Source organism: Bos javanicus, chromosome 7 (assembly GCF_032452875.1).
Source record: "Bos javanicus breed banteng chromosome 7, ARS-OSU_banteng_1.0, whole genome shotgun sequence".
In the NCBI taxonomy this organism is placed as follows: domain Eukaryota; kingdom Metazoa; phylum Chordata; class Mammalia; order Artiodactyla; family Bovidae; genus Bos; species Bos javanicus.
In genome coordinates, this window is record NC_083874.1 from 70,496,947 (window position 1) to 70,519,402 (window position 22,456).

The following is a 22,456-nucleotide window of genomic DNA, read 5'->3' on the forward strand; positions in this document are numbered from 1 at the left end:
AGAGAGGTAGTGGGGGACAGCCCCCTGTAAAGTCAGAGGTGTAGGTGAGAGCACAAAGCAGAAAGTAGGCAGACTCTGGTTTGGGGGGTAGATGCTTGAGAATTTCCAGGGGGACTCCTGAGGCTCGATCCCGCCTTTGCATATGCCAAGCCTCCTTCCTCATGACCTTTGCCACGGGCGGAGTTCTTCATGCTGGCTCCCGGCAGTGATAGAATTCCAGTTGAGCTATTCCAGATCCTGAAAGATGATGCTGTGGAAAGTGCTGCACTCAATATGCAATATGCAATATGCACTCAATATGCAATACGCCGGCTCCCGGCAAGTGACCTTCTCTGGCCTTCAAGTTTCCTCACCTATAAAACTAGAGGTTCTCACACAATGCCCTGCAGAGTTTAGGGGTGTTGAGGTGACACCCCAGGCTCTCAGTGGTGAGTAGGTAGGTGAGACTGAGTGGGTGGGAAGCTTCAGCCAGTTCTGCTTTTGTCTACTTTACATGTAGGACTTCATAAAAAATTAATTTTTAATTTTGCAGGAAATCTACTAATATATCCTTCTTGTAAGGAATTAGAATACTGCAGACACAATTAAGGCCCCTTTGGTACCCATCCTCCCCCGTCCCTGTATATGTTGGAAATTCATTTAAGATTTCCATTTGACCACAGAGATCCTGGCTCAGACAAGCTAGGGGACCATTGGTCTGATTAGCCTCCAAGGACCCTAAAAACACAAAAAAGAGGGAGTTCAGAGAAAGGGGCAAGCCACCACTGGTTCCACAAGGTTGAATGGAAACCCATGCAATGGTTTACTGAAATGGAGCATTGCTCTGGGTGCTGTGATTTGGGGGTGGTGTCACTGCTGTGAGCTGGCAATGTACCCAGGAGAGGGCTCATGGGCAGGAGGACATACATTCACAAATTAGAATGGGAAGGCTTGTGTACATGTCCTGAACCTGCCCTCATTGCCGTAGGGAGGGAAGATGAGGTGGCATTAGTGTTGCTTCTTTTTGGCCTGACTTCAGAAAAACAGCAAGTGTACCTAACATTGTTGTGTACTTGCTGAGTGCTGGGTGCTCTGAGCCTGGTCTTGGGTAACCCTCATAGTAACTGTGGGAGGTGATGGCCCTGCCAGCATACTTGTTTTAGAGGTGAGGACACTGAGCCAAAAGAGATTAAGGAAATGCCTAGGAGCACATCACTGGTAAGCAAGTTGTGTGTGCAGATTTGAGCCCTGGGTCACATGTGCACACCCCATTGGCAATCCTCCCACACACTCCCTGCCACCACTTTAACTCCCTCCCACCTGTATGAATGTCGGCTGGTGGGTGTGAGGAGAATAAAGCTGGCTGGACACTGTAATTTGTCTAAGATTTGTCCTGCAACTTTCCTACTCCCTCAAATTCCAGGACCACAGGAAGAATGCTCACTTCCCTAGAGCCCCCCTTGCTCAAGTTAGCAAGCAGTCAGGGAAGATGCCAGGTAGATTGGGATAGAGGGCAGGGGAGAGTCAGTTTGTGCTCCTTATGAAAGGAGATAGAAGTCTCAGGCTAGGCGTATACCCAGAGAAAACCATAATTCAAGATACCTGCACCCCAGTGTTCATTGCAGCACTACTTAACAATAGTCAGGATATGGAAGCAGCCTAATTGTCCATCAACAGAGGAATGGATAGAGAAGATGTATATACAGTGGAATATTACTCATCCCTAAAAAAGAATGAAATTGTGCCCCTTGCAGAGAAGTGGATGTACCTAGAGACTGTCACACAGAGCAAAGTAAGAGAAAAACTAATACTGTATATTAACACATACATGTGGAATCTAGAAAAATGATACAGATGAACCTGTTGGCAAAGCAGAAATAGAGACACAGACATAGAGAACAAATGTATGGACACCAAGGAGGGTCAGAAAGGGTGGGATGAATTGGGAGCTTGGGAATGACGTGTATACACTACTATGGATAAAATAGGTAACTAATGAGAACCTACTGTATAGTACAGGGAACTCTATTCAATGCTCTGCAGTGACAAAGAGGGAGTATATGTATATATGTACATGTATAGCTGATTTACTTTGCTGTACAGCAGAAACAAACCCAGGGTTGTAAAGCAAGTAAACTCCAAAAAAAAAAAAAAAAGTTATATAAAAAGAAAAAAGGAAATGGGAGACTGGTGAGCAGCTGCTGAGCCTTGCAGCCCATCACACACGGGCATCCACCTGGTGAGAGGCTGGGCACAACCGCTGCCCTGGCACCCAGGCCTGCGTGAAGGAAAATGTGAATCAGTTCTGCTTCCCACATAAGGAGGCTTTTCAGTATGCACGCCTGGTCTCTTCTGCCTTCAGCCCAAAAGCTGATTTTATTTTTGTATTTTACGAGCTTGAGAGAGGGAATTCATTTCCTTGGTATAATATGACCCTCTGGAGAAAGTCTTGTCCAAATATATTTTGCTCACAGGTTCTGTCCTGAAGATGGGCTGTACTGAAATGAAATGGAAAGAAATGATTACAGTCTGATTTATAGGTGAAGTGAATTGGTAGGTTTACGCCAAATTATTGCATCCAGGAAGGTGAAAAGCAATGACAGGTTCTTCCTAGAAGCTGTAAACCTTTATAAAAAGAAATTTTTAGGGTGTACATGCTCTTATGCTAGCTAGCCTGTATTTTAATATAGTCGCTGTATTTGGCCCATTTCTCTTTCACTAGACTACAATCCCTGAGGGCAGCAACTGCTTTCATTGCATCTTGGTATCCCCCATGGGGATGTTTTTGCAACTTTATTTATAAGAAAGGCATTCTACACTGAAGACTGTTTTCAGTCTCAAGGGGCTGAACTGCCTCTTTCTTCCCCACTGGCTGATTAATACTGCCTCCATCCCAACCTAGTTCTTAGAGACATCAGGGCCTCCCAGCAATGACTCCTCCATCTTACCACCTCCCAAAAGCATGAGTGATGAATTATGCTTCTTTCAGGTGATAAGTAATATGCTAAGACTATTAACAACAAGCTTTTATTGAGTACTTCTATGGATCAGGTATTTTTCTAAGCATTTTCTGAGTGTTGTTCCATTTAATCCTCACAACTTCCCTGTGAGATAGGAACCGTTATTATCTCATTTTACTGAGGCTTGAGGTGCTTAAGTAACTTGCTCAAGGTCACAGAGCTAGTCAGTGGAAATAACTTCAATTTTCTGGGCGCTTATGGTAGACCGGGTACTGTACTGATCACAATAAACTGATGATCTTATTTCATAGTGCTTTTAACCCTCAAGAGGTAACCCCTCATTTCCTCCTCTTGCACCCCACCATGTGAATCCTGCTGACACTCAGGCTGTCCTTGAAGCAGGCTTCCTGACCATGGCAACCCCACCAGGCTAGGTAGGGTATTACCAGGATCCCACCTGGCATCATTAGGATCAAGTCCTCCAGGGCCTCCCCATGGTTGTGCCAACTCTAAGGAGTAGAACCAGATTTTCTGATGCCAGTTCCTTCCTGTGCTGACCTGGCTCCTTTATCTGACTTGGCCAACAGCCTCCTGTAGATGGGGATCTGAATGTTTAGGAGGATGTCTTTATTTAATTTTCAGTTTATTCATTTTCTATTTTAAAAACAGAGTTGTTTAATGGGTACAGAGCCTCAGAAGAAGAGTAAGTTCTGGAGCTGAATGGTGGTGATGGTTGCAAGACAGTGTGACTGTAGTTAATACTATTGAACTCTGCACCTAAAAATGGTTAAAATGGTAAATTTTATATTGTATATATTTTACCAGAATTAAAAAACCACACATACGGGTCTGCTTTTCTAACACAACAGTAAGTCTGGGTTGGTTCAGCTCCTTGATGATGTCACTAGGGTCTCAGAGTCTTTTTCTCTTTACTGTCTTAGCATGATGGTTTCTATCCTGGGTTCAAGGTATCCTCTGAAACATTTTAAATTTCATCTGGTCAAGAGAGGAAGAAGGAGGGGAAGGGAGATACTAGCCATGGCTCTGGTTTTTTAAATCAGGTAAACCCCCAGAAGAGTTTTCTTCTACTTCATGGGCCAGAACTGGGTCTCATGGCCTTGCTAAGAAGCAAGAGCAACTGGAAAAGTGATTATTTAGCTTCCCAACCTTTAAGCTGAGGAGGTGCATGGGGAGAAGTCCTCTGGGAGTGAGAACTGGTTATGTCTGGTGCTCTGCCAAAGGTCACATGGTCACACAGCAGGGCTGGCCAGGTCCAGGACCCAGGCTCTGGGTTCCCCATCCTGAGCTTTTTGCTGGGACATTTGATGAATTTTTAGTGGCTATTTTCCCAATAAAAAGGACTGTCCTGGAGAGTATCTTTCCAAGAGGAAAACTCTCCATAACTTATATGTAACTGAAATTAATCAACTGCTAAGAGGTTGTGTTAGGAAAGCACTTGGCATTGGTGGAGCCAGGACACCTGAGCGGTGCCCCAGGCTGGCCGGAAGTTTTGGGAAAGGTCCCCATGTCTCTGTGCTGATGAGGTGTAATTATATTTTTCTTGGTTAGTGTTGTTTATTAAGTGCCCAGTAAGTGTTTTGGTATCTCTAGATGAAAGGTACTCAGGAGGATACATATAGTTACTATTAACCAGTCATGTGCTTTCAAGAGTGGGCATATCACACAAGATGATGTTTCAAATGTTGGATTAAGATGACAGAAACTTCACAACATCTGTCCAGACCAGGAGAGTAGTGAAGTTGGGGATTCAGGGAACACTTAAAATAAGGAATGTAAATAAACATCCCTATCAAAATTACCTTGCCATTGCAAGGTAGCCAGATGTGTACATGTGGCTTTTGAAGATAGAGAATGGACACCATTCTCTTTAACTCCACCACTTGTTCTTTCCATGGGAGGAACAAAAGAGGAACTGGCAGGCCCTGGCCATTCTTTGAGCACAGAGTAGGCACATCCCCTTCTCCATCAAGCCTTCTTGGGTGACTCCAGGTTATACCGATCCATCTTCATTCTCACCCCAGGGTGCCATATACAGTGAACATATTAGCACTTAGTGGTGTTGAAGTTAACTTTTCATCTTAGTCTTATAAGCTTTGCCAGGAGTGGGGACTGTTTGGGGGCAGCAACACAAGGATTTCTGGAACTGCTCAAGCCCAGGGCCCAAGCAGTTGGCCAGACACACTGTAAACCCTCAATAAACATCAGAGCTGGACTTATGGGATGGGCTGCCTATGGCTCTACCAGTTGGGAAATTTTTTTCATGATGCTTTGGAAACCAGTAGGATCGATTCCAGGTTAGAAGGTGAAGCAAGAATATCCCATCCCTGAAGGGGCATGATGCAGTTGAGTGCCCTCACAGAGTCCCCTGTGGTCAGACCACAGTGACACTTCCTGAGGTCAGCAAGACACCGACTTTCCTATAAAGGTAAAGGGTCCATTCTGCAAAACCAGAAACGAAATTGCTCCAAGGTGGGGTGATTCTTCAACAACAGGGGAAAAATAATGCAGCCCTGATCAACGTGGGAACGGCATAGCCAGTCAACTGAGAAAGTCCAAAATATTATTGCAAAGAAGAATTATATTTTTATTAGTTCACCATCAGAATATAAAAGTAAATAAGTAAACAGAAAACAAATGGAGTCATTTTACAGAAAGTAAATCATTGTAATGGCTTGGCACTTTCTGGTTATATCCACTTGTCATATTCCCTCATGCTGACAAGAAAGAGATTCTTGGCTGCTTTCTCTGCATCTGTCTGCTTCTTTGTGTGGCTATTAAGGAACAACTGGCAATTGTGACAATTTTATGTCCTTTGCCATAACTACACTTGTCTTCTCTCTTGAATTGTAAGTTCTTTGTATTTTCCAGACACTAACAATTTCTTCATATCACTCTCCTATGTCTTACAGATAGAAGGCAGTGGGGGCTGCGAGAAAGGCTGAAGCTGAATTTCAATTTCAATCATCTTTTAAAATTCTGAGTTCAGGTATCCAAAGACTAAACTTGCTTAGAGGTGCAGAAAGCCCTGAGTTATCACCACCACTTCAAGGAAGTCTTCGTGGACACGAGAACTAATATCTGCTGTGTAGGACCTTCCCAGTTTGTGTGTTCATGTCTCTTGTGTGTTCACTATCTCTTGTGTTCCCGTTCATCACAAATATATTATGGTGCTGGCATCAGAACATTGTGTTCTTACTGGTTGTCATAAAACTGATGCACTTGCAGCCTCAACTGAAAAGTTGTCAGTATAAATAACACATAAATTCACATTTTGCATAATAAGGCCCATTCCTTATATCAGGTTATGAGTGTATGAAACATATCTTGGCACACAAATGTTAAATAACAGTAATAAATTAATAAATACATAAATTACTTAAATATTTAAATAACATAAAAGTCAGCTGTGACCTGCTAGCTGGAAACACTATAAATAAATTAGCTGATTGTTTCAGTGGGCATTTAGCATGTAAATATAAAAATACAGCAAAGACATCTTTATAATCTTAAAAAAAAGGAAATTGGTAGAAAATATCTTTGGGGAGGTCTGTTCCGTCATGTCTTTTAAAAATTTAGCATAATGTCTTCCACTTTTCCTCTGAGGTTTCATACTGAGGTTAGAACCTGGAAAAGAATGCCGAGCATCTATGTGGATTCAAAATTCAGTAGCCAACCCTTATTTCACACAACACATTATTTGGGCAGTTGGGTTTTGGGGATTCCATGTCAGAAGGGTCCTCCCCTTCCTTATGTGGCCTAAGATTTTGCTGGTACTATACTTGCCAGAGGTTCTCTTGGGAGTTTTCTTAAAAGACCATCTATCTGATCATGTCATTTCCTTGCTTAAAGCCCTTCAGTGGCCCCAGGGGTCACCAGATAAGATTTTAACTCCTGGTAAAAGCTTTCAGGCCACCAGTTCTCTGACTTTCAGCTACTTCTCTCTCTTTGCCTTCCCTTCTGGAAGGGCGGGACCTGTGCCTGCTTTCTTTACTGTAGTGTCCCTGTGCCGAGCATTGTGCTTGGAATACCATGGCCATCAAATAAACACCCATTAATGAACAAATGTACGGTTCTATCTCTGGCGACTATGTGTTAGGCACCGCCCCCCGCTTCCTGCCCCGCACCACCCCCACCATTGTCCTGACCGTGGGTACACTGAGTGCACAAGTCTGGGCTGGGCTTTGCTGGCTTGCTCACCTAACTGCAGGACACAGATGCCCATTCACTCCAGAATGAGCTGTAGTAGCGGTCCCGGGCTTGCACGCGGACGTTGGCATCCTTGTGGCATGTGACTTTGGCTGAGGTTTGGTCCATGAAGAGTTTCTGCAAGGGAGAGGGAACTTTTTGACAAAGCAATCACAAGGTGGGCTGGGCATATTTTGACAAGTACAGTCTCCCAAAACATCCACACCTTAGTCTCAGGGCACTACTCTGGGAATTCACAGGGCGTATGTAGAACTTGCGCCACCTACTGACAGAAGCTCTCAGCATAGACACGATTTTTCTACCTTGTAAGCCAAAAGCCTGGAGGAAGAAATTGGTCAAGGCTTCATTTTTTCAGCACAGTTGCCTTGCTTGAAGGCCCCGTGTGCACTCGCTCTAGTACTAGGCCAGTGGTAGGCTGAGAAAGATTTCCTCTAGCTGTCCCCTGAATATTCTGAAATTCTATAGTCTGATCCTTTTGTCAGAAATATCTTTGTTCAAACCCAGGCATTGCTGTTTATTAGCCATGTGGCCACAGGAAAATGTCTTAGTTTCTCTGTGTCTCAGTTCCTTATTTATAAAAGAGAGATAATCATAATAATCATTCCATTATAGAATTTTATAAAAGTTAAAGTAGCAAAGTATTTAATCATGTAGAAAATGCTCTGTAAGTACTACTATCTATTAATACTATATATTAATAATATATTGAGAAGCACATAGCAAGATTTTAAATAAAATCTAGGTAAAATCTACTCCTGAATAGCCCTTCCTTTCCAGAAAAAAATTCTCAGGGAGTTCCTGAATCATCGAATTTCTACCACATATAAACACTATACTGAATAAGGCCTTTATCTAGTGATTTCTAAAACTGGGGTCCAAGGAGTCTTTGGATCTATAAAAGGGCCTCTAGGAACTTGAGATTATGATGCTCAGGCAAGGAAGTTTGAAAGCCAATGTCTGAGATGACGTTCTGTTCAATAAGATAATTTCACAAGCTAGGAATTATCTAACACTTTAGAAGAAACATAGCATGAATGTTCTATCACCCATTATATTCATTCATTAGGAACAATTATTTTAGGCTCCTAGAGCCCAGATTGTCTATATCGAGGCCAATTCTGAGAGCAAAAATTAATGATCATCCATACTGGTGGCAGTAGGGTCTAAGTGATGGCCTTTGTGTCCTGGAGACTGAGTTTGCGTCCCGGTTCTGCCACTTCCTAACTGGGTGACCTTGGGCATGTCACTCCACCTCTCTGAGCTTCACAGTCTTCACTAGTGAAGTACACATAACACTGCCTGCCTTTCTGGGGTTACTACGAGAATTAAGTGAGATATGCAGGGAAAACCCTCAGCAGAGTTCCAGGCACATAGAAAGTACGAACCAAACATTAGCTGTTACTAGCTCTTGCCTGGAAAATCCCATGGATGGAGGAGCCTGGTAGGCTGCAGTCCATGGGGTCGCTAAGAGTTGGACACGACTGAGCGACTTCACTTTGACTTTCCACTTTCATGCATTGGAGAAGGAAATAGCAACCCACTCCAGTATTCTTGCCTGGAGAATCCCAGGGACGGGGGAGCCTGGTGGGCTGCCGTCTATGGGGTCGCACAGAGTTGGACACGACTGAAGCGACTTAGCAGCAGCAGCAGAAGCAGCATTATTGATCTTCTCCTCGATGTGGGCCTACGTAAACCTGACTACAGAACAGATGGTATCTGAACCACACCTTACCTTTTCTCTCTTGTTCTTTCCCTGGACCTGAACACAAAACGTCAGGGAGAAGTAGGAATGAGGGGTGCTCCACGTGTCAGGGTACTCCCAGCTGACCTCCACCTGCCGAGAATTCTTTAATGGTCTCAGTTGCAGGTTCTTGGGTGGGTCTGGTTTGACTGTAGAAGAGATAGAAACAGTTATTTTCCTAATGGGGCTTTGGGGTAAGGTAGTTTTGGCTTCTGACCCCACTTTCGCTGTTGACCAGCTCTGAGCCTAGGTCCATATAATAGTTACTGAACTTCTCTGATCTGGTTGACAGACATGAGTCACCCCTGCAAGTGATGCTCATGCTGAAGCCTGTGGGAGGCAGTCCTCACCAACCGCTGCTTTGGCTGAACCTAAGAGAGACTCAGAATCCTTCTCATCACTGTGCAGTTATACAGGCCTCGGGGGTGGAACCACCTCTGTATGGTGCTCAGAGGAAAGATCTCAGAGACAACAAGACTTACATCTGGGCTGGCAGTGAAGGACCACCCTCTCTACAATCATTCCCCTCTGCACCAAACTCAGAAAGGGTGGAGCCTCTTGCTGGGGACTAGATGAGAGAGTCCCACTTAGTGCCCTTTCTTTCGCCTTTCATGGAAGCTGACACAGACTTGTCCTGTGGCAGTTAAGCCAACTTGTCTCTATGCTCAGTGACACATTCATTCAATAAAAAGCCCTTGTTATGTGCCAGCCACTGGACTGTGCACAGAAAGCACATCCCTGAGTGTCAGAAAGACTCTGTCCTCAAATAATATGCCTTCTTCTAGAAGGATGTAGGGAGGAGAGGGAGTTCATAGCATGGGCTTGAAACATCTGGACCCAGCACCTCTCCACACAAAGACAAAAGACTCCTATATGTTCCACAAATACTCTTTCCTCTTTCTTAACACAATGACATCTTATTTCCTTTAGGACTCAGACAATGCCACCTCGTCACAGAGACCTTCCCTGGCCACCTCACGTGAACAAGACCCCACCCTCTGCTTCCCACCAAAGGCAGTCCCTCCACAAATGCTAGAGCAGGTTCTGTGATTCTGTCACACTTTATGGCACGATGCATGGTCACTGGATAAAGGGTGAAGGATATGACAAATGGCCAAATCTCCATCTGCCAATTTATAAAGAAGTCTCTTTCAAATGCTGGAGAAAGACTAGTTGGGAATAATTGCAATTAGGAGGGGAAGCTCTGGTTCTGCATATGAATATTATGCTTGAGGGACTGCTCTTGGATTCATCATGGAAGGTGCTTGGGTAGCAGAACAGAAGCATAACCAGGAGCCTGCTTTTTCTGAGGCAGTCTAGGTCTGAATTGCTAGCTGTGAGATCTGGGGCAAGTTGTTTAACCTAACCAGGACTCAATTTCCTCTTCCTTAAAAGCAGTAATTGTATCTACATTGTAATTATTTTGGGGTAGAGGTGAAGAGTAAGAGATAACGCAGGTATAAACCCTCACTCCGCCGCATGGAGCACTGTGAACATGTGATGAATGGCATCATCCTGATTAAGCAACATACAATCAAGCAGACTCACTGATGTCCCTGATGAAGAAGCTGCTGGTGTAGTTTTCATACTTGAGCTTGTGCACAGCTTCTACCACGACCTCAATAAGCAGGCTCTCCTCGGCGGCTGGGCAGGCGCTGCCCTCCTGACACTCCACTGTGTACTTGTTATACTCCCTGTGCTCCACGCTGACCTTCTCTGCTGAGAGCGACGCTGCTCCGCACGTCACCCCTCGGGGGTCAGAGGAGCTGAAATCAAAGACAAGTTATCCTGTGTCACACGACTGTAGGTGAGTCCCTAGCCATTGTAGCTAGACATCTGTCCAAGGATGCAATTTCTCCAATTGGTTTGATTTCTCTCAAGGGGATAGCAACTGCTCTCCCCATGAGACCAAGTGTTGCTTCAAAAAGTAGTACAAATGATTAGAAACAACTCTGCACTTATATGCCTCTGGCCTAAATGAATCTGAAAATTTTTGGATCCAAAGCTCCTGGTTAAATCTCCTTAGCAAACATTTTAATTCATTTTCCTGAACAAAAATCAATACATACCTATTCTTAAGAAGATAAAGATAGTGTATAAATGAAATGTATATGCCTCTTTTAACTCTAGTCCCCCTTTTAACCATAATCTCATGCCCTAGATATAAATACAAATACTTTTCCTGGCTTGTTGTATCCCTCCAGACATTATTCTATGAATATTCAAAGCAGTCATTTATCCACATGTATGTATACATAAGAACTTTCCAGGTGGTGCTAGTGGTAAAGAACCTGTCTGCCAATGCAGGAGACGTAAGAGATGCAGGTTCAATCCCTGGGTTCGGAAGATCCCCTGGAGAAGGGCATGGCAACCCACTCCAGTATTCTTGCCTGGAGAATCACATGGACAGAGGAGCCTGGTGGGCTACAGTTTATGGGGTTGTAAAGAGTTGGACACGACTGAAGTGACTTAGCACGCACACACGTATATGCATATACATGTGTTTGTCTATATACACATACATCGGTTTTATTTTTATGAAAAAGGATCAAATTATATATATATAAAATATGTATTTTATAAGTTTTAAAATTCTAACATATTATTATATTATATATGTTGTTGTTTAGTTGCTAAGTTGTGCTCGACTCTTTTGTGACCCCATAGACTGTAGCCTGCCAGGCTCTTCTGTCCATGTGATTCTCCAGGCAAGAATACTGGAGTGGGTTGCCATTTCCTTCTCCAGGGAATTTTCCTAACCCAGGGATCAAACCCGCATATCCTGTTTGGAAGGCAGATTCTTTACCATTGAGCCACCAGGGACACCCATATTTACATACATGTGTATGTATATATATAATTCTGCAACCATCTTTCCCTCTTCTGAACATATGGAGTACTCCATGACACACCACATGGATTGGGTTATTCATTTTGAAGACTGCACAATAAGAGGGGGTATAATGTACCTCACTGTTTAACCTTTGCCCTGCAGATTACCAAGAACATCACGATAAACCCTTGCATCTATGTCTCTGTGAACTTATATAAGCATTTCTTTAGTAAGCACTTTCATTTTAATGATGAAATAGTAAGACTCCAATGGTTTATTCAGTTAAATAGTGGCCAGGCCAGGGTGATCACTTAGGGTTTATTCCGTTAACCTGTTTTGTTTGGGAACTTAGATGAGAGGGAAGGAAGTCACATAGAGGGCTAACGTAGGTTCCGTACCAAGGGAAGTGGTTTCTTGGGGTAAGTTCAAGTGCATTGGACAAACAGTGAACTTCAGATTAGTAGTGCCAGCAGAAGAAAAAGGAGTTGAAGTGGCCCTGGGAAAATTTTTAGAAGCTTCACAAAGCTTTTGGAGTTGGTCTTAGGGCTTACAAGATACATGCCCTAGGGCTCTTGTTTCTATTTTTGACTCAAGGTGCAATTTTGACAAGTCCTTCATAGCTTTGATTTCTCCTTTTATTCTCTCCCTGTGGTGCTATGAGCCTTAATGAAGCATTGCCAGGCAATTTGGTTGTGTGGGTTCATACATAGCAGAGGCTATTCCAAGCCCCAATAATATCCTGTTCTAATGCTTACATTTATTCAGGCAATTAGCGTAAACCTTCATGTTCTTTCCCTAATTTAGGCAAGGGTGTGTATATGCAGAGGGGGGGATTAAAAACATAGGATTGATTTTATTTTCTCCCTTCTCATTAACCGATAGGGTATTGCTAGGTTGCCCTTATTTTCTTAATGAGAAAGATCAAGAGAAATGCTGAGAAACCCCAGCGGTTTCACTTACCCTCTGCTGCTTTTGACACTGAATTTCAAATCAGTACTGATTGCTGTCAGCCACCAGCAGGTGAAGTGTCCAGAATAATCCTTTGCCTCACATTTTAAAAAACTCTTAGCTTTGGGTTCTGGATTTGAAAAGAACAAAAATTCAATATTTAGGGATTTTCTTTCTTTTAAAATTGCAGATTTTTATTGCCATAAATTACAGACCACTGTATGGTATAAGAGTAAAGATTTTTCCATTTATGTCCTAGGAAAATGCTGCTGTTCCCCTGGCAGGCAGTTCAGCGAGGACTGGGAAGGTCCCAAGAGGTAGTTGATTCTGTAGATTGTACTACACACCTAACATATCAGAGGGAGGTATTAATTTCTTTCAAGGCTATCAGCCCAGAGTTGAGTTATGCACACTGCATGTTAACTTCCATTAGTCATCCAATCATATTACTGCTATTTGAAAAGAACCTCAGGAAAAGCATCTAGATTCCCTCTGAAACTCTCTCAGCAGGAGATTTTGATGGTTGATAATCCAAAGTGTCCAGCAAAGGAAAAACAAAGCAAAGGAAAATATAGGTTTTCAGTGGTTTCAGTAAGGGACTTGGTATGACTTCATTAACCACATTAAGCCTGTCTTGCCTTTTAAATTCTAAATTTTTTTTTAATCTCTTATGGAGCCAAAGAGAAAACTGACACCATCGAAGGGGATGGGATTACCTTTCTGATCCTTTAAAATATCAGTGGACCAAATTCCATCTTCCTTTTTGTGCAGCAGGAGGAGTGAACGACTCAGAGCCTCGCCTCCTTTGTGACAGGTGTACTGCCCAGCATCTCCAAACTCTTTGACTTGGATAGTCAAGGTTTTGCCAGAGCCCAAGACCTCACTGCTCTGGTCTGAGGTCCAGGTGATGCCATCTTCTTCAGGAGTGTCACATGTGAGGACCACTGTTTCTCCAGGAGCATCAGGATACCAATCCAATTCTACAACATAAACTGGAGAGCACAGGGATTGGAGAACTGGACTGTGTTTTTTGTATCACCTGGGCATCTGAATGGCTGAAGCACAACCTTGCTAATAACAGCAAATGCTTGCTGAAGATGACCTCAGGTTACCAGGCTTCACTTGGGTTCAAAATTGTGGAAGAGAGAAGCTGAGTGTAATAGTTGCCACTGACTGATTGTCAGGCTGCCATTAATAGTTAACTTCTGATTAGCTGGCAGATGAGGAAGACCTTGATATACCAAAAATTACAAACAGCACAATACTCTTTCTCAAAGTCTTGGTGGACATAGGAAACTTCCAGCACAATTCACGTTCATAGAGAATAAATGCTGAAAAAGACTGATGAGGACTGAGATCCTGTCCCCACTAGCTGGCTGGGGAATTTTGAGAAAGATACTTAATCACCATGAGCCTCAGTTTCCTTGTCTGTAAAATGACAATAATAATAGTATCTGCCTTGTCGGTTTGGCTGTGAGGATTAAATGAAAAAAGCATGTAAAACACTTAGCACAGAATCTGTCACTCAGAATTAGTTGTTATTGTTATTCACAGACCAAAGGTTAGACAACTGTGCCAGAAACTGCTTTCCAATTTTCCACAGGGATTGAAGGATTTATTTCCTACTGCATGAAACTCACCAATGGAGATTTTCATTCCCTCTGTGTTTTTAAAAGCGACTTTACACTCTTACGAGGCAGTTCAGTAGATCTCAGTCTTCCCGTTTTATAGAGAAGGGTACTGAGGCCCATGAGGTTAAGCAAGGTTGCATCAAGTTAGAACCGCAAGAGTTATATCTCAGGCCTTTGCCCTGAACCTCTAATACCAGCATCTAAACTGGCACTTGAGGAATGGCCTAATATCGCATTTTGAAGAGTATTTCATATCAAACCTTCATTCATTCATGCATCAATTATTAATTAAATAGAACTGTTTAATGCAGTGGTTCTCAATGCATGATCATCCAACTACTATCAGCAGCATAGTAGTTGGGCTCTGTTAGAACTACAAGTTCTCAGTTACTGAATCAAGAACTTTGAGCTGGGTCCAGTGACCTATTTGTAATCTCTGCAGATGATTCTGAAACCCACTCTAGAGAGCCATGGTAGTTAAAAGCCCGGATATTGGAGTCAACACAGGTCTGGGTTAGGACTCAGCTCTATATTTTACACTGGCCTGTGGCCTTGGGCAAAGCACTCAATTACTCTAAGCTTCGAGTGTCATCATCTTTAAAATAAGCAACATATTAGAACTTGTTTCAGAAGGTGGAGATGTGGATTACAAGAGCTAATTCATCTAAGAGCTTGACCCAGTGCCCTTAAATGCTCTGTCACTGCTGGCTCTTGTGATTGGCATCCCAATGTGAATCGTTGTGGAATATAAAGTTCCCACTTGACATCAAAGGGATTTATAATTACTGAATGGGTAACACAGACCTGATGTAAAAGTACCTGGGGCCCAGCTCTGAAAATGGTCAGCTGTGCCGATATAAAACTACACGGCACCTTCGACTTTCTCTGTCACACTGGTGACCGACCAGCAGGGCTATTTTCCTGTCACAATTAAGACTCAGAAGACAAAGACACCTGTCCAAGGGCAGGGGAAACAGCTGCATGAGGAGATGTGTCTAGAACCTAGCGCCCGGCGCATCTCGTCTCATTGCCAGAGTCGCATGCCCTCTCATTGTTTCTCACTTTGACTTTCTGGAATTTCTGTGGTTTACCAAATCAGAAGTAACTCAGGGCAGGCTATGCAAGGGCCATACCTCCTGAGCTCGCTCAAAATCCCAGAGCTGGAAGGGTTTGGAACAGTCATCTGGCTCAGACCTTTCTCTTTATTCAGGGGAGGGTCTAAAACTCTCAGACTCTCCTGAGGCAGAGTAGGGGTGGTTGGATCCTTGTCTTCCGTAAATTCTTAAGAACAGAGGAAGAGCCCCAGATTTCTTTCAGGGACCCACTGTACTGTGTTCTCCTCACTACTGAAAGATGGTTTCTCATGATCAGCTGCAATGTCTTCACTGTAAATGCATGCCTATTTCCTCTTGCTCAGCTGTCTGAGGACAGAGGAAACAATTGCTTCATGTCCTTCTGGTAAAGCCTTCTTCAAATACTTCAGTGCATAAGCATTGAAGTGAGACAGAATTGGGGTCAAGTTCCTGTTCCACCCTTACTGGGTGAAATTTGGTAAGTTACTTAATCTCTATAGCCTCTACTTTTAACATCGGTAAAATGGGGTATAAACACTTCCTATCTCTTATGGTTGTTGTGAGAATTAAATGAGATGCTGTTCTCAATAAACATTATTATTATACAATTAAAGACAGTAATTGTCTATGTTATTACATTGACATCACGGAGAAATATCTGAGGGCTTTTCAGGAACAGCTAACAATCTGTTAATACACATTTGTTGTGTGTGAGATACTAGAAGGATAGAGGGAATCCCTTATTATAATAATAAGTATCTATTATTCTACTTATAATTTTTATTGATCACTGGGATAATAAATAGATGGCCTTGAATCACCAGACACATTATTTTAAACAACCAAAACAATAATACTAGCTAACATTCACTGTCACTTCGTCATCTGTTGAGTTGTCTTCTGTATTCACTAGTATATTTAATAATCTTTGTAGTAGATATCACTTCGTAATCTTCAGTTTACTTGAGGGAACTCAGGCTCAGAGGTGACCCAGCTCAAGGTCACATAACTAATAAATGGCAGAATCAGCTCTGAACGGAAGTCAATGTGGGTCTAAAATCCCGTGCTTTCCCCAAAGTGCTTGGTCAGAGCTAAGTCATCTCAGTGCCAGCTGAGGGGCTGATATTGCATGGTGGGGGGGAAGACATAGTTCTTATACTTTTCAAATCCCTCACTTTGGAATCTTAATCATAAGATACAGCTGATTTTTAGTAATACTGGTAAAGTCTGTATCTCTTTTCCTACCATAGTCCACCAAAAGCTCCTTCTCTGACATTTAATGTGAGAGCCAAACAGTCAAGCCATACAATACAGATATCCTCAAAGGTGGAACAAGGACAGAGGGCCGCCGTTATCCCAGAGTGAAGTCCCAGTGCCTGCCCATTTCAGTCTAATTTCTCAACAGGACTGCCTGACAGTCCTGGCTTAGGCCCTGGGACCTTCGAAGAGAATCAGGAAAGGCTGGTTACCATTTTTCTCCAGTTCCCATATGGCCACGATGGGAGATGCCAGCAAAACCAGGGAAAACCAGGAAACGACCAACTGCTGAGGGTGCATCTGCATGAGGGGCAGAAACAGAGGAGGAGAAGGAAGAAAAGAAAAAAGAAGAGGGATAGGAGAAGAGAAAATGTCAGTAGTTACACAGTCACATTTGCAAGCCATATTCACATTCTATGTATTCCATTTGTCTTTAATCTTTATCTTCTGCTTCCTTCTCTGTGCTGTTAGGTTAATTTGCAGTGAATTCCAGGAGCCCTCTGCCAGTCTCTGGGTAAGAGCATCTCCAAACAGAGAACCACAGATGATCTGGAGCTGAAAGAGACCTAAGGCCAGCCATCTGATACAACCCTCTTATTTTTAAGATGAGAAACCTAAGGGTCAGAGAAGGAGCATGACTTGTCTGGATTGACATTCAGTCATTATTTACTCCCTAAGTAGAGGGTACTGAGCTAGAACAGCTGAAACTGAAAAGGATTTTTACCTGGATCCTGACTTCCAGGAGCAAATAGTTTCATTCAACAAGTATTTCTTAAGTCACTTTGTTAAATGCCTATCCTCTGGTTGGGGAAATAAGCTATATATCCACATTATTGTAGCACAAGGCAGAATGTGCAGTGACACTCCGGACTGTAGGATTTACGTTGTGGGGTGGGGGAGTCAGATTTGAAGTGATCTTTCAAGTTCTGGCAATGAGTTCAGTCCTTGTTAAAGAAGTCTCCTTTCTCTCCTGTTTAGGCTGTAATTGTTCCAAACACAAAGATTATTTCCTCCCATGTAAGGTATCCAGTGGTTCTCAAACTTGAGTGTATGTCAGAATAACCTGGAATCCTTGCTAAGGCACAGACTGGTGACCCCACCCCCTACCCTGACCCTAAAATAACTAATTCAGCAGTCTGGGTGTGGGAATCTACATTCCTATAAGCTTCCAGGGGAGGCTGATATTGCTGGTCTGAGGACTACTCTTCAAGGTCCATTGATTTAATATATGTCCAGGGTCCAGAGCCCCTGAAAATCAAGATGTTCCTTGGGAGAAGACCATAAAATACTGAATATCTACCACAGAGTAATTAAATGCATACTTTTGTGCTAAATCAGCCATATTATAGTGAATTCACCATGTTACAGTGAAACTCAGTCAAGATTAGTATTCAGGGTTTATGAAAATTTTCAGACTGAAAATTAGATGGAGATTGTTATTTATTTTCAATCTGACACACCTCTATCCATCTTGGCTCTCCAATGTTCTGTAGGAATATAGTTTCAAAAACCACTGGTCTATATGAAGACCAGACTCAAAAAGTTTTTGGCAAAATACCTTAAAAATAAGCACCCCTTGGTCAGGGTGACTAAATATTGACAAATCATGGCTGTCAGAATGATGCTAATCCTAGGGGCACTTTGCCACCTACTTTATTCCCTTATATTATAAAGGTTATGAGTGGCAGAGTCAGGACTAGAAGTCAGCCCTTCCCAAGCACCATCAGCACTCTTGTCAGGGTCACAGACAAGACTTTAGTTTAGTTTAGTTCAAGTTGTGACTGTAGCGAAGTTCTAGTTGCCACAGAGGACCAGTTATTACATTTGTAGGCATGGAGTCCAGCAGCATGGGCTTGAATTCTGGTTTGAGCACTCACTAGTTGTTTTATATTGGCCAAATTACTCTCTGAGCCTCAGTTTCCTCATCTCTAAAATGGGTATAAGACCCATTTCTAAGCATTGTTGAGGGAATGCAATGAGATGACATATTATAGAAGCCAAACCAAACATATTAGCTTGTACCCAGAAGAAGAAATAAAGTAAGAGTTTAATTTCTCTCTTGTGCATGATGGACAAATTAAAAAGTCCTGCCTGTATATATATACTACTGTGTATAAAACAGATAACTAATGAGAACCTACTGTATAGCACAGGGAACTCTGCTTGTGCTCTGTGGTGGCCTAAATGGGAAGGAAATCCAAAAAGAGGAGATATATGTATACATACGGCTGATTCACTTTGCTGTACAGCAGAAACTGACAGCAGTGTAAAGCAACAGTGCTCCAATAATAAAATAAAATAAAAATGAAAAAAAAAGTCATGCCTGGCTATAGGGAAATGCCCAGAGGCACTGCAATTATACAGGCCTATAAAACCCAGATGTCAGCACTCTGGGAATGAAAAAACAGAGATTCCTGGCACCTTCTGGTGAGTCCTTTATGCTCTCTTAACACTGGGGTTTTCCCTTTAGCTAGGTGCCCAGCACTTCCTCTCCAGGCCTCAGATGCATCTGAGAATATCAGGTGAACCATACTTCACAGTCAAGAGGGCCTTGGTGATGGTTCTAAGAAGCAACTCCCATTTTTGTATCATCTACATTTTAAACCACAGGACAGTGGCAGAAGGTGGAGATGGTGCTGGGCTACTCTCTCAATCAAATGCAGGGGAAACCACAAAGAGGCTGCCTGCAGTTACCCTGTTGTTCTCTTGATCATCTGATACCATGGGCTTGAATTCTGGTTCCACCACTCACTAGTCATATGATATGGGCCAAATTACTCTCTAAGCCTCATTTTCCTCAGCCGTAAAATGGATGTAATACCCATCTCAAAGGGTTGTTGGGCTGTATCCCACAGACCACATTTTCTCAACATGCTCAATTTGAGAGTTTTAAGGATTAAATGTTGGAAAATGCAATTTCACAGGTTTTCTAAACTCTTGAAACCTTTATATGATGGATGTCAGATCCCTGGATACTGTAGTGTGTTAAGGCTCCCTAACTCTGGTGTTAACATGGGCATGCCAGTGACATTTGGCTGAGTGTCTCTCTTTCAAGTTTTATTTTGTTCATTACTTTTTAATCAGAAAAGAGAATTATCATTTAAAGATAAAAAGACATAGTCACAGAAGGCATGTGTAGCAAATGCAAATGGTCCTAGTTTTAGACATAGGCAGCTCTGTGTTGGCATCCCAGCTCTGCCACTTTTTAGGTGTATGACTCTGGTCAAGTCACTTGCTCTCTTTGAGGCTCACACTCCTAATCTGTAAAATGGTCACCCTGTTGTGATAAAATGATAATGAAATAATTCACATAAAGTATTCAGCACGGTGCCCTGATGAAGGCAGGACTCCCGGCGGTTTCCTCTCAGAGCTCCATTCCTCCTTTGACAGCACCTACTTAAGACAACTGCAATCATATTGCTGCTTCTTTCATGTTTGTCTTCCCTACAACACTGAGCTCTCTGATGGCAGCAGCCACATCTGTCTTATTCTATACTTTGTCCCCAGAGTCTAGCAGAGAGAATCTATCTTAGAGGGATTTCATTATTAGAAGAATGGATGAATGGACAGAAACCATAACATCTCAGACCCCAATAAAATGAAGTCTAAGAGGCTGCCCAAATTCTTTCTAATACCTTGAAATTCCTCATTTGAAAACAAAGTGGGCCATCAGCTCAGGTTTAGTAATCTCTTTTTTAAAATGATATTTTAAACTAATGATTATTTTTTTAACCTGAAAATTATTGTGCATGATTAACCTGGGCAACCATCAGATACCAGTATAGTAGAGATGATCATTTTTCCCTCTTCTTACAGATTTTAAAACTTCACAAAGTAATTTTAAACATTGGAGTTGCTTTCCATTGTTTAAGTGATTAGTTAATCCAAAAGATCTAGATAACCCAACTATTAATCTAGTTGATTGTCACAAACCCACCACAAATATGGGACTAACTATGCTAACAATATACAGTTATGAGGTCTAAGCACGAATTCAATTATTTCTTGAATTTATTATTACTTATTGAATGAAAGGCTTTTAGTAAGTTTACAATAACAAGGGAAGCACCACTCACTTTAGTTCTATACAATCCTTTAACTGATGAATGTTAATATTGAAGAAAACATTTTTATACACATACTACTTTAAAATAAGACAAACCTTTCTAAAAAATATGCGTTCCTTCATAGACCTTAGTAAATAATTATTATTAGTTGACTTTTAAAATGAATACTTTATACCCCTGGACAGCCTGTGGCCTGTGGAAGGGGCGACAGGGGCAGGGAAATGCTTACCTTGCTTCTGCTCCTGCTGCAGAGTTCGCTGGGTCTGAAACAGTTGTTTCTGCTTCTGATGCTGCTGTTGCTACTCTTGGAGCTTATATACCCTACTCCTAACAAGCTTTCTGATGGAAACTTAAACTAGAAACTGACTTGTTCCAAATTGCAACACTGAAAACAACTCTCACAACCTTCTGGGGAATTTCAAGCAGTTCCTTTTTTTCTCTCTCTGTGTGTATCAATAGCTCAGAGGGAACACAGGCATCAAAATCCCAGGTAGTGAACTAAGAGGAAATGACTTTCGGGTGGAGAAAAAGGAAGGAGATGGGATGCTCACTTCTTTGAGTTGACATCATGGCCGAAGAGATCAGAGGCAGTAAGAGGCAACCTCCCTGGACTCCGCAGACAAGAGAAGAAGGAAGAACAAGGAGACGTCGAGCCGGAGGATGAGTTCAGGTCAGGATCCAGCAATTGTATGCTGGAGGGTTGGAAAGCAAAATCTACGGTCCTCCTGAAGTCAAAGAGGATGAGATGAGGGCAAAGGTTTAGTATGTCCTGAACGCCCTTCCCCATATTACGCCTTTAACGTGTGGATTTCAGAAACATACTCTTACTACCCATTGTGTCCCTGCCAACCCTCCAACACACTGTGCACACTCATAAAGACACAGCCCTGGGAAGATGATAAACATGTATATTACTAATAACACTCAAAATATGTAGGAATACTGTCTACGCTCACAGGTACTTACTGATAGACGGATGTGAGCAGAAAGTGAAATATCCACAGGCATGTATACAACCAATGCCACACTCAAGGTACACTTCTTTGGGCACCCAGACTTCACACTCATTTTCACACAAATCTATGACCCTAGGAGCTCTACACAGATGCACAGAGGTAGCAGAACTATCTGAAGATTTCCAGCAGAGTTTAAGAGAGGTGCAAAGGTGTACATCTGTTTTAGACACCCCGATTCCCATCTGCGCACGAACAGAAACACTAAAAACACCTACACCAAATACTACAGGGAGCAAGTGCAGGCCGTGCTCAAATACGTACATCGCCGACAGAGGGCGCTGCTGCGAAACGGTCCCCGCGCAGCGCCCGGGGTCCGCGCGTGCTGTAGTGACTTCTCCATCCAAGCCTCAGGTCCCAGCCGCGAGGGAAGTTCCTGGGGCCGGCCGGGTTTAAGGTGGGTGCAGATTTCCACACTAAGTTTCCTCGCAGTCTCAGTCAGGGAAAACGGGGAACCCGGGCGAGAGCGGCGGAGCTTCCCAGCCGCACTTCCTCCCTCCCGCCGCTGTCCCGACCGCGGGAGGGCGGGGGCGCTTAGCAGGCAGTCCCACTGGTTATCCAGCCCTGTGCTCTGACTTGGGCGGAGACGGTACCTCCAGCTCAGAGGGGCATCTCCGGGCTCCTCTGCCCTCCAGGCTTGAAGGTGAACGGAGTTCTCAGGTTAAACAACAAAGCACAACGTCGTATGTTTGAGATATATGGTTATGTGAACAAAGTAGTTGACATA

At 42.9% G+C, this 22,456-nt stretch overlaps 1 protein-coding gene across 3 annotated transcripts; it reads right to left on the minus strand.

The window, feature by feature from the left end:
* Nucleotides 1-739: 739 nt before the first annotated feature.
* IL12B (interleukin 12B) lies at nt 740-21,080 on the minus strand. Of its 3 annotated transcripts, XM_061424213.1 has the most exons (8): nt 20,946-21,080; nt 16,862-16,949; nt 13,405-13,680; nt 12,701-12,818; nt 10,456-10,673; nt 8,899-9,056; nt 7,158-7,283; nt 5,519-6,584 (listed from the first exon to the last, which is right to left on the minus strand). In XM_061424213.1, exons 2-7 carry the CDS (start codon nt 16,947-16,949, stop codon nt 7,158-7,160), a joined length of 984 nt encoding a protein of 327 aa, XP_061280197.1. In that variant the 5' UTR covers nt 20,946-21,080; the 3' UTR covers nt 5,519-6,584. The 3 variants fall into 3 exon arrangements, with proteins under 3 accessions (XP_061280196.1, XP_061280197.1, XP_061280195.1); XM_061424212.1 differs by lacking the exons at nt 5,519-6,584; nt 20,946-21,080 and adding an exon at nt 740-2,477 and having other exon boundaries at nt 16,862-20,890; XM_061424211.1 differs by lacking the exon at nt 20,946-21,080 and having other exon boundaries at nt 16,862-20,890.
* Between the last annotated feature and the right edge of the window lie 1,376 nt (nt 21,081-22,456).